The 11,818-nt window shown below is 38.4% G+C and overlaps 1 protein-coding gene across 1 annotated transcript in view; it reads right to left on the reverse strand.

Moving 5' to 3' along the window:
• Positions 1-11,648: 11,648 nt before the first annotated feature.
• LOC102895615 (sperm acrosome-associated protein 5) overlaps positions 11,649-11,818 on the reverse strand; it is a 2,422-nt gene continuing 2,252 nt past the window's right edge. The window contains exon 4 of the mRNA XM_006922781.2: positions 11,649-11,818. Coding sequence (XP_006922843.1) covers positions 11,718-11,818 — 101 coding nt within the window. The 3' untranslated portion in view covers positions 11,649-11,717.

An 11,818-nucleotide genomic window follows, 5' to 3' on the forward strand; every position in this document is an offset into this window, starting at 1 on the left:
AGTTGCACAGACAGTACTTAATTTTCCCAGCAACAATATGTGACAACAAGTTTTAAGTATTGCCAACCAGAGAAGCTCACTGGAGACTTGGTATCCGGGATTTTTATTGGGAGTCAGTCACATAGGCATGGAACACCATGTTACTTAGTTACTCAGTCTCCAGCCCTCCAGAGGTCAAACCCATACAGCATGGCACAAATCCTCAGACATACAAAAATGTACATTCACCATAAATTAGAGCGTTAGCATAAACTATGTGATGTGGCCCAAGGTCTCGGGTATACAAAGATGCTCTTATTAGGCAAGATATGCCAAGGACTCAGAGGTTGTCTCCCAGGAGCTGGTTAAGGGCCAATCCCAAATATGTTTGGAAAGTGCAGGGTTTGAAAAGCCAAGGCCTGCTGCATTGTCTTTACTGTACAGGAATTAACAAACATCTCTCTAGGGACTGTATCATTTTCTACTCCTATTTAGAATGGACACAATGGGAAGAACAGAGTGTTCAGAGACCAGGGTGGCAAGCATTGGAAGGTGTAAAAATGTCTCTTCATATGAACATATAAATTTTAGGATTATTTGTTGCCCTTCTGTGATCTAGCAATTCTATTTCTATTTTTAGAACCTCCCCTTAAGGCAATGATCATGAATGTTCAGAGATTTAACTTCAGGAATATTCATCAATTTTGTTTTTAACACCAAGAAATTGGGAATAACCCACATTCCAACCATGAGGGATCAGGAAAAGAAATGGTACCTCCAAAGTGTGGAATGCTGGAGGATCATTAAAAGAAATGTTAAAGATGATTAAGATATTCATGAGACATAACAACCAAATGATACATGTGAGCCCAAGATTGAGGTCTAGATTAAGGGTCATTGGTAGTGGAATAGTTTTAATAGAACCATGTTCAAGGTCAAACCAGAGGGGCTGTGTTGGTACAATAGTAAACAAGGGCTTGGGTTCTAGTTCAGACCTGATAGACAAGGTTGTTGTAATATTTAACAAAGACCCATATTCAAGGTAATACCAGAAGGGCACTAGTGGTGAATGACTTATTAGAAGCCAGGGCTATAGATCAAAGAGAGAGGAGCACTGATGGTGAAATAGTTAAAAGAGGCTCATGTTTCAGAGCAGAGACATGAGACATTGATGGTAGACGAGTAAATAGGAAAAACTGAATCCTAGGCTAGGAGGCCATTGATGGTAGTCAGGTTAATAGTGGTCCCATTTTGAGATCTAATTCAGAGGAACACTGATGGTGGACAGGTTAACAGAGGTCCAGGATTTGATAGCAAATGTATATATGTGGGTCATAGAATCCTACATAATTATGTTGAGCTACAGTTATTTTTTTCTGAGCTTCCTAGAAGCCAAGACATAAAGTGAAGGAAACAAACTCACTTGTTTTATTGATCTCATTCATATAGAGAAAGTAAGTCACTTCCTCAGAAGCAAAGATTTACTGATGTTGAGGTTTCAAGACATTTCTCTAATGGGTCAGGCTCATCAGCAATCTTGTGATAAATACAGGGATAGTATTGCTCTGCATGTGACTTAAAATATGTCTTAATGTCAGCGAAAGGTGTCCTACTGGGGCAGAACTAAAGGGATGTGACTCTTCAGGAAACAAGAGCTGTGTCAGCACAAGCAGGTCTCTTATGTTCTGGCTCAATACAAGGGTAAAACCTTAACAGTCAGGAAGAATTGGTAAACCCCATGCCCTTCGAATTATTTTCCAATATGTTTTTTTCCCATCCGGGATTTAGGCACAGCCTGAGCAAACCATAGGTCTGCCCTTTTCCTTTTCAGGCTCAGAATTCATGATGTCCCTGACTATATTCTAAAGATTAAGGTCTTTCCCTTCTGCCCTTTTAAAAAAAGTCTATATTGTTTTGTCATTTTTTCCCTTTCACTAAAAAAGTGATATAGAAGTGGCACCAAAAATTCAAACATTTTTAGGAATGTACAGCCTAAAAAGAGGAAATATGATATATCACCACTTGTTCCCGGTAAATAATTCTATGGTGACTTTGATTAATTTCCATCTATATACCTCCCTCTCTCTCCCTTGTTCTTTATATTTACATACACATATAAACATATAGTTAACATAAGTCTTCCTTTTGCTAAAATTTGCTCATTATATACAAACTGTTTTGCAACTCCCTGTTTTCCCTTTATATAATATTGATAATGGTAATAGTAATAATGATAATACAGGTGATAATGACGACAATAATATTAGTGGCAGTAACTGGAGCTAACGTGTAATGAGCTTACACTGTATCTGGCATTCTACTACATATGACCACCTTAATCCTCACATAAGAAGTGGGTACCATTATTACCTACATTTTACGGATGAGGAAACTGAGTCCCAGAATGGATAAGCAAGTAGCATGGGGTTGCACAGCTGGTCACTGGCATAACTGAAATAGTCCCTACTCAATAGAAGATATTTCACTACCAGGGCACAGAGATATTTTTAATGCTGCATATTTTTTCTTGTAGGTATGTGCCATAATTAATCAGCCCCATATTCAAAGACTTCTGTGTAATTTCTATCACAGAGTAGCAGTGATTTTTCTTGTAATCTATCTTTGTATACTGTGGTGAGCATTTGTAGATTTTGTTTCAAGGGTTGGCATATTTTGAACTTTCATAGACATTGTTAAATTGCCTTTTGAAAAGTTAATGCAATTAACACTCCCACTAATAATGAATGAAAATACCTTTTCTAATCCTTTTGTCATGTTTTTAATCTTCGCCATCTGATAGTTGAAGATATCTAATTTCTTTTGTTTGTGTTTATTTATTATCAATGAGGTTGAGTATCTTTTCATATTTATTTCCTTTTTATATTTCTTTTGTGAATTGTTTTATATACATTGTTCTTTTTCCTGTGGGTTTTTAAATCTTTGTCTTACTATTTTTTAAACCTTTTATGGAAATAAAAGTTAGGTAAAAATCTTTGGGGGTAGACATTTTATTGAAGGATACATACAAAGTAAATAATGGGTCCAGTTTCATGAATTTCTACAAATTGGAAACACCTGTGTAACCAGTACCTGAATCAAAAAACAGGAAATAAGCCATCCAGAAGCCTCCTTCATGCCACTTCCAACCACTATCCCCCAACTCATGGGTAACCACTTTCTGAATTCTATCATCACAGATTATTTTTGCCTGTTCTTCAATGTCATATAAATGGAATAATATATTATTATTCTTTTGGTTCTGGCTTCTTTCACTCATCATAATGTTTGTGAGATTCATCATTATTTGATGTATCAGTAGTTTGTTCTCTTTCCATTGCTATATACTATTTCATGGTATAAATATGTCACAGTTTATCGATTCTACTGCTGTAGGATTGCTGGGTCCTAGGTTAGGGGTATGCTCAGCATTAGTAGATTCAGCTAAAATGTTTTACATAGTGGCTGTACTATTTTATTCTCACCAACAATATATGCAGGTTCTAGTTGTTCCACATTCTTGCCAACATTTGGGGTTTTGGTCTTAATTTTAACCATTCTGTTGAATATAGTGATATCTCATTATGGTTTAAATTTGTATTTCCCTGATGACTAATGATGTTGAGCACCTTTTCATATGTTTATTGACCATTTAGGTATCATCTTTTGTAAAGTGTTTGTTTAAATCTTTTTCTAGTTTTCCTATTTGAGTGTCTATATTTACCTTATTGATTTGTAGGAGTTATTTATAGTTTCTATAGTATAAAGTCCTTTGCTAGATATAGAAATTACAAAGAGAGAAGGCTTTTTTGAAATTATTAAACAGTAGATTTTCTCTGAAGAATATTTGCTTTATCTTAAAAATATTGTCACTTTAATTTCTATCAAACAGATTGAAAAAAAGTATGCAGTTACAAGAATTGATGTCATTTGAGGATGTGGCTGTGGACTTCACCCAGGAGAAGTGGAATCATTTGGACTCTACTCAGAGGACCCTGTACAAATGCTGGAGACCTATAGCAGCTTGATCTCTGCAGGTGAGGACAGTTTCCCTGAGTAATTCGCAGTATATCAAATAGAATAAATTTCCATCTCTGAAGTGTTTGAATATTTTGACCTCAATTTCCAGGGACTAAAGTGTCTTAATCCCTTTTAGACTGAACAAGGTGTTTGTATTTTCATCTCTCACGTGGAATTTATGCTTATTAAAATGTATCTCCTTAATTCCTTTGAGGCTCTGAAGCCCACACAGATGTGCCCAAGTCTTGGATTATTTCCCATTACAGGGTATCCTGTTACCAAACCAGATGTGATTGTCTCTTTGGAGTAGAGAGGACTTTAGATCATAGGGAGAGAAATCCCAAGTTCGGGTTGTACAGGTAAAGAAGAAATGAACAGGTGGGAGATGATGAGAGTAAGCTCTCAGTGGGTCACTAACGGCTGGACATCTTTGAAAGCTCAGAAATATCTTCCTAAAGTATATAAACTTTTTTTTGCTAACTTCAAATTATTAGTTTTGTGAGTTACTGTCTGATTGTAGTCTTGGAATGAAATGGTGAGGAATTAGACTATAATCTAGCCTGTCTTTTGGCTTATTCTCTTGGTCACTTCAGTTATTTTCAGCTTTCCTGAAAGTCTCCTTCCATTGTACTTGAGTCCCCTCCCTCCAAATCCTGGATCTACCACCTTTTCAAAAATCCTTTTTTCCTATTCATGGCTCCCTAAACCTACATTTACCTTCTCTCCTCAATTTTAAGGTATTTTTCTTAAACAACCAAAGTCATTTATATTTATTACTTTCCTATTCTAATTTATATTAGAAAAATTTATTTTTCTCCCTCAAGCTCAGACTGTATGAGAGACATGTACAGATTTCTTTCTGAATTGTATCTAGACCAGGGGTTCCCAACCCCTGGGCCACAGACTGGTACTGGTCCATGGCCTGTCAGGAACTGGGCTGCACAACAGGAAGGTGAGCAGCAGGTGAGCGAGCGAAGCTTTGTCTGTATTTGCAGTTGCTCCCCAGCATTAGCATCATCACCTCAGATCATCAGGCATTATATTCTCATAGGAACATCTGTCCTTGGTGTCAAAAGGTTGGGGACTGCTAATCTAGATTTAAAAATAAAAGTCAACCCTACTAGAGGTCTGCTTATGTCAAAGGTGTATTCATAAGGTATAGCTTCTTTTATTTAGAAGTCTGGAAACTTGATGACCAGCTGGAGGGGCACCAGGAAAACCAAAATAGATACCTGAGACAAGCTATATTCATTAATGAGAAGAATGTGACTAAGGAGAGAGGTCATCAAAGTAATGGATTTGTAAACCCACATCCTCAGAACATATGGGTGGCTTCTTCATTACATGCACCCTATACATACGACTCTATGGGAAAAGTTTAAAGATAATTTAGGCTTACTGAGTCCTAATAGAGGCTTTGCAACTCATATGTTATAAATGTAATGAATGTGGGAAATTATTAAATCATGGCAGGCATGAGAAAAAGAATGACTATAATGTGGGTGAGAAAACTCATAATCATAATCCACCGTTTGTCCAGCATAACATACCTCAAGCTGGAGAGAAAACCTATGAATTTCATGAGTGTAGAAATGCTCTCAGCAAGAATTCACTCTTTATTGCTCATCAGATCACTCAAACAGGAGAGAAACCCTATGAAGGTGCAGAATGCAGAAAAGCCTTCAACAAGAAGGCATATCTTAGTGTACATCAGAGAACGCACTCAGGAGACAAACCCCTTCAATGTAATAAATATGGAAAAATCCTTCAGAGAGAAATCAACATTGTACATACATCAGAGAACACATACAGGTGAAAAACCATATGAATGCAATAAGTGTGGCACAACTTTCCAAGAAAACATAAAGCTCATTATACATCAGAGAACTCACACAGGAGAAAAACACTATAAATGTTCTGAATGTGAGAAAACCTTCAGAGAGGAATCAACACTGTGTAGACATCAAAGAACTCATACAGGAGAGAAAACTTACGCAGAAAACTTATAGCAGAGCCTTTACCCTTAAGCTGAGTCTCAGTGCTCATCAAAGAATTCATACAGGAGAAAAAAAACCTGATGGATGTACTGTATGTGGTAGTCTTCTCCTGGAAGTCATATCTCATGTTACGTCAGAGAGCTCATACAGGAAAAGAAATTGAGAATCCTGTAAATGCAATAAATGTGATAAAGCTTTCTTCCAGAAATCATATCTCATTATTAATCAGAGAGTTCAAACAGGAGAGAAACCCTATAAATATGATAAATGTAATAGAGCCTTCAAAGAGAAGTCAAAACTCACTGTACATCAGAGAACCCCTGGAGAGAAACCGTATGACTGTCCTGAATATGAAATAAATCCTCTTCCAGAAGTTAAGGCTCATGATGGATTAAAGAACTCAGAGAGAAGAGAAACTTTGCAAAAGAACTGGAAATAGAAGATCCTTCATAAAAAAGTCAAAGAAGAAGAAAAAGGTGAGGTGGAGGATCATGCTTTAGCTAAGGTATTCAGGGAGGGCCTTTCTGAGGACATGGCATTTTGAGCTTAGACCTGAAAATGAAGTGCCAGACATAGTGGGGGTGAGAACATTCCAGGCAGAAGGACTAGCAAGAGTCAAGGTCCTGATGCAAAAAAAAACTTGACCTCTGTATTTGTTATCATGGGTATATACTGAATGACTATTTTATATCAAAGAGGTTCAAGTCTGCAATCTTTTGAAGCTTTGAATATATGAGAGCCTTCGGTTAAAAGCCAAACCTCACTGTAAATCTGGGCACAGGTATCAAGAGAAACCCAATTTATTTCAATAAATATAGTCCCATGGAAATGATTAGAGAAATAGTCCAGTATTAATACAAATTCTTATAAAAATTAATAAAATCTATGAATAAGAATAGCTGTTTTGACACATCTCATAATGGGGAATAAGTGTCATCTCCAAGAAAATAGGGTTTACCAATGGATATAAAGTTACAGATTTAAAGATAACCACTAAAGGAACAACAATTATAAATATACCATAAATGTTATTAATTATTAGAAAGGATGCATAATCAGAATGATGTACAGAAAATGATACTATGGCATCAAATCCAGTTTCCAGAAATAGCAACAGGTGATAATACCAATATTTCTGCTCCAGCCTGTTCTACAGTCAAGATTTTGGCTGTGTTTCTAGGTGTAGACCCTCCCCCTTTCTGAGCTTGATCATGCAGTCTTCCTAGAAATACTGGATAGAATTTTAGGAAATCCGCTTCTTATATAAATTCACCAGAGTTTATTTCTGCTGCTTTCAATGAATAACTATCGCATTCAGAAACTGGTACTCAGAGTGATGGCACCCTTTGTGGACCCTCAAGGAAATGAGAGATTTGATTATGTAGGTTGGTTGGGGCTAAAGCAACAGAAATCTAGCTGGCATTAAGGAAAAAGGCTTGGGAATTCCTTGACATGCAGTGGCAGATAGGTGCTTTAATGACCATCTGTGTTTACCTTGGATGAAGTAAACATTGAAAACAAGGCTTTGGTTAGTTGAGTATCCACCCACAACCAAAGAGTACAAAGGACTGCTACCTCATGGGAGTGGCTGCTTCCAATGGGACTGGAGGCACAAATAGAAAGAGTAGCAAGTTCAAATTACTAAAATCTTTGCTCAAGACAAAAGCTGAAATCCAGTTATTCTATAAAAAGAAATCATTAGATTTTCCAGTTAAGATGGTTGAGTAGGTAAATGCTATGCTTGCCTCCTCTTATGACCACATCAAAATTACAACTAAACTACAGAACAACCATCATTGAGAAATGCCTGAAATCTAGCTGAACAAAAGTCCAATAACTAAAGACATACAGAAGAAGCCACCTCTAGACTGGTAGGAGGGGCAGAGATGAAGAGTGGGCTGGTCCCATACCCGCACATGGCAGTTGAGAATTGGGAGAGATAGCTCAACTGGAGGTTCCCCTGGGGGAGTAAGGGGTCCCAGCACCACAATAGGCTCCTCAGTCCTGGGTTCCAGACCCAGAAAGAGAAGTCCCCACAATTTCTGACTGTGAAAAACAGTGAAGATTATGGCTGAGTGAGATAGAGGGCTGCAGGAGTCACAGGGGTCTATTTTAAAGGGTCCATGCATGGACTTACTTGCTTATAGACTCACTCACTCTGGGCTCCAGTGCTGGGGCAGCAACTCAAAAGGCCCCAAGGACGTACAGGGAAGAACTGAAATGTCAGGCTGGAGGGGCAGCTTTCTCCCAGACAGAAGTGCTGGCAGAGCCATTGTTCCTTTGTTGAGCCCTCTCTCCTCCAACAGGTAGACACAAGCGGCCCCTATATCTGAGTCTCCATCAACTTGGCTAATACTGGTCACCCTGCCATGGTGATTCTGAGATGCCACCCCACTCAACATGTGGGCCCACCCAAGCTGTTTCCAGTGGATTTTCCATATGAACGGCATGTCTTGGCTCATGTTCAGACTTTCCTAAAATCAGTCAAAGGTTTACAAACCCTAATCAAGCAGCTTACGGCCTTAGTGTGCCCCATACCTCATGCTCAGCAGCCCCAAGCCTGGCACTAGCAGTAGCCGGCTTTGGTTCACAGCTTGGCCTCTTGATGTACCTAAAAACTGTGTGCAGGTGGCAACCATCTCCGGATTGCTTTGTGGCTCATGCCACGTGGCCCCATGCCAGGCACAAGCTGTAGTCAAACTTAACCTGTGATGGGGCCCCTCCCAGGAGGAACTGGGGCTCCCATACCCGGTAGCCAGCTTGCTGGAGGACCACCTGGGGCCACATCCCAGGACAACACACCCAAAAGACAGACTGAGCAGGCACCAGAGCTCTGCTAAAGTGAATCCTGCTCTGTAGTGTCAGCCCCTGCACAACAGCTCCACTGTAGTCACAGACAGTCCTCACAACCAAAGAGCCTGAGAGTCAATCTCTCCCATTGACATGCAAACAGCAACTGGGGTTCAACTACAGCAGGAAGACACATACAACCAATACAAGGAACACACCTGGAGCACCCGGCTCAGGTGACCAGGGAAAGTACACCACTGAGACCCACAGGACACCCACTACATAAGGCCACTCTACTAAGACTGGGAGACAGAGCAGCCCTACTTAATACATAGAAACAAACACAGGGAGGAAGCCAAAGTGGGGAGACAAGGAAACAGGTCCCAAATGAAAGATCAGAACAAAGCTCCAGAAAAAGAACTCAACAGAATGAAGACAAGCAATCTACTAAGTGCAGAGTTCAAAATACTGGTTATAAGGATGCTCAAAGAACTTAGAAGAGTAGATGAACTCAGTGAGAACTTTAACAAAGAGATAGAAGACATAAAAGGGGAGATAGAAAACATAAAAAGAACAAGTCAGAAATGAAGAATACAATAACTGAAATGAAGAATGCATTAGAGGGAATCAACAGTAGATTTGGTGAAGCAGAGGATCAAAGTGGTGATTTAGAAGGTAAGGTAGCAGAAAACACCCAATCAGAACAGTAACAAGAAAAAAGAATCCAAAAAATGAGGATAGTTTAAGGAGTCTCTGGGACAACATCAAACATACCAACATTTCCATCATTGGGGTACCAGAAGGGAAATATAGAACAAAGAATTGAAACCTATTTGAAGAAATAATGATGGAAAACTTCCCTAACCTGGTGAAGGAAATAGACACACAAGCCCAAGAAGTGCAGAGAGTCCCAAACAAGATGAACCAAAAGAGGTCCACACCAAGACATATCGTAATTAAAATGCCAAAGGGTAAAGACAGAGACAATCTTAAAAGCAGCAAGAGAAAAGCTTAGGTACTTACAACAGAGCTTCCATAAGACTGTTAGCTCATTTCTCAACAGAAACTTTGCAGGCCAGAAGGTACTGGCATGAAATATTCAAAGTGATGAAAAGCAAGGACCTACAAACAAGATTAGTCTACCCAGCAAAGCTATCATTTAGAATAGAAGGACAGATAGGTGCCCAGACATGAAAAAGCAAAAGGAGTTCATCACTACCAAATCAGTATTACAAAAAATGTTAAAGGACTTCTTTAAGAAGAAGAAAAGATTTTAAAAAATGAATAAAATGTCAGTAACTACATATCTATCAACAATTATTTTCAATTGAAATGGATTTAATGCTCCAACAAAAAGACATAGGATGGCTAAATGGATAAGAAAATAAGACCCTTACATGTGCTGCCTATAAGAGACTCATTTCAGATCAAAAGACACACACAGACTGAAAGTAAAGGGATGAAAAAAGATATTTTATGAAAATGGAAACAAACGAACAAAAAATCTGGGGTATCAATACATATACCAGACAAAATAGACTTTAAAACAAAGGCTACAACAAGAGACAAAGAAGGACCCAGCTATCCCACTTCGGGGTATTTATCTGAAGAAACCCAAAACACTACTTCAAAGGGACGTGTGTATCCATGTTCATTGCAGCATTATTTACAACAGTCAAGATACTGAGGCAACCTGGGCATCCATCATAGATGAGGATAAAGAAGAGGTGTTACATATATACAATGAATATTACTCAGCCAGAAAAAAAGAATAAAATCTTACCATCTGCAACAATATGGATGGACCTGGATAGTATTGTGCTGAGTGGAGTAAGTCAGACAGAGAAAGACAAATGCCATATGATTTCACTTATATGTGGAATCTAAGGAATAAAATAAACAAAAACTCATAGATGCATAGAACATTTTGAGGGTTGCCAGATGGGAGGGGGTTGAGAGAGTAGGTGAAAAAGAGGAAGGGATTAAATACAAATTGGTAGTTACAAAATAGTCACAGGAATGTAAAGTATAGCATAAGGAATACAGTCGATAATATTGTAATAACTATGTATGGTATCAGATGAGTACTAGATTTATTGGGGTAATCACTTCATAAGTTACATAAATGTCCAATCACTATATTGTACACCTAAAACTAATATAATATTGTTTGCCAACTGTAATTGAAAAATAAAAAATTATTAAAAAAAGAAACCATTAACTTGCACATCCATTGAATCCCTAGACTAAATTCCCAGTGTCGTTAGAAACTTATGATACTGATTGTAAAAGAGGGAGTTGGGGGATGAGTTAGAATGGTAATATGTGGGAGGATGTGGGAGAATGTGAGAACTTTAAACTTTTAATTCCCATTGAGCTTCCTGAAGAGACTGTATCTGCCTTAATTAAAAGACCCCACGGTGACCTCAACTGAGAGTGATATTTTCTAAGGGAAGCCAATTTTCATGGCCCCAACCTCTACCCTTCTATCTCCAGACTTATAACTGCCTTGTGTACCAAATACTTTATGTACTTTACAAACATTAATTCATTTAATTCTCCCAACAACCCAATGAGATAGTTGCTATCATTATTATCCTCATTTTACAGATGAGGAATTGAGGCATGGAGATATTAAGTGCCTTCCCCAAGGCAACATAGTTAGTAGGTGGTAGTGATGGTATTTGAACCCAGGAGAACCTATGCTCTTAATCACTACACTATCTTCCACATCCCCTACCACCCCAAGTGATCTGGTGTCCCCTGATTAGAGCTTTGAATACATGGAGGAAGTGACTGAATGGTGCTATTTCCAGGCATTGGAAAAATGAAAAATGTCAGGCATCAGAGATTTCTTGCACTGTTTATAGGTACCATCTTTTATTAAATACACAGAAGAAAGGAAAATAAAATCTCTATCTCTGGGAAGCTGAGTCATGAAGTCATTCTCTTTGTGTTAGGTTTCGCATGCATATTACACCCCTTGAGCCATTCGGATAAATCATGGCCATAACAATGCTGGGTCCAAGAATCCC

The sequence above is a fragment of the Pteropus alecto genome, unplaced genomic scaffold (assembly GCF_000325575.1).
Source record: "Pteropus alecto unplaced genomic scaffold, ASM32557v1 scaffold669, whole genome shotgun sequence".
In the NCBI taxonomy this organism is placed as follows: Eukaryota; Metazoa; Chordata; class Mammalia; order Chiroptera; family Pteropodidae; genus Pteropus; species Pteropus alecto.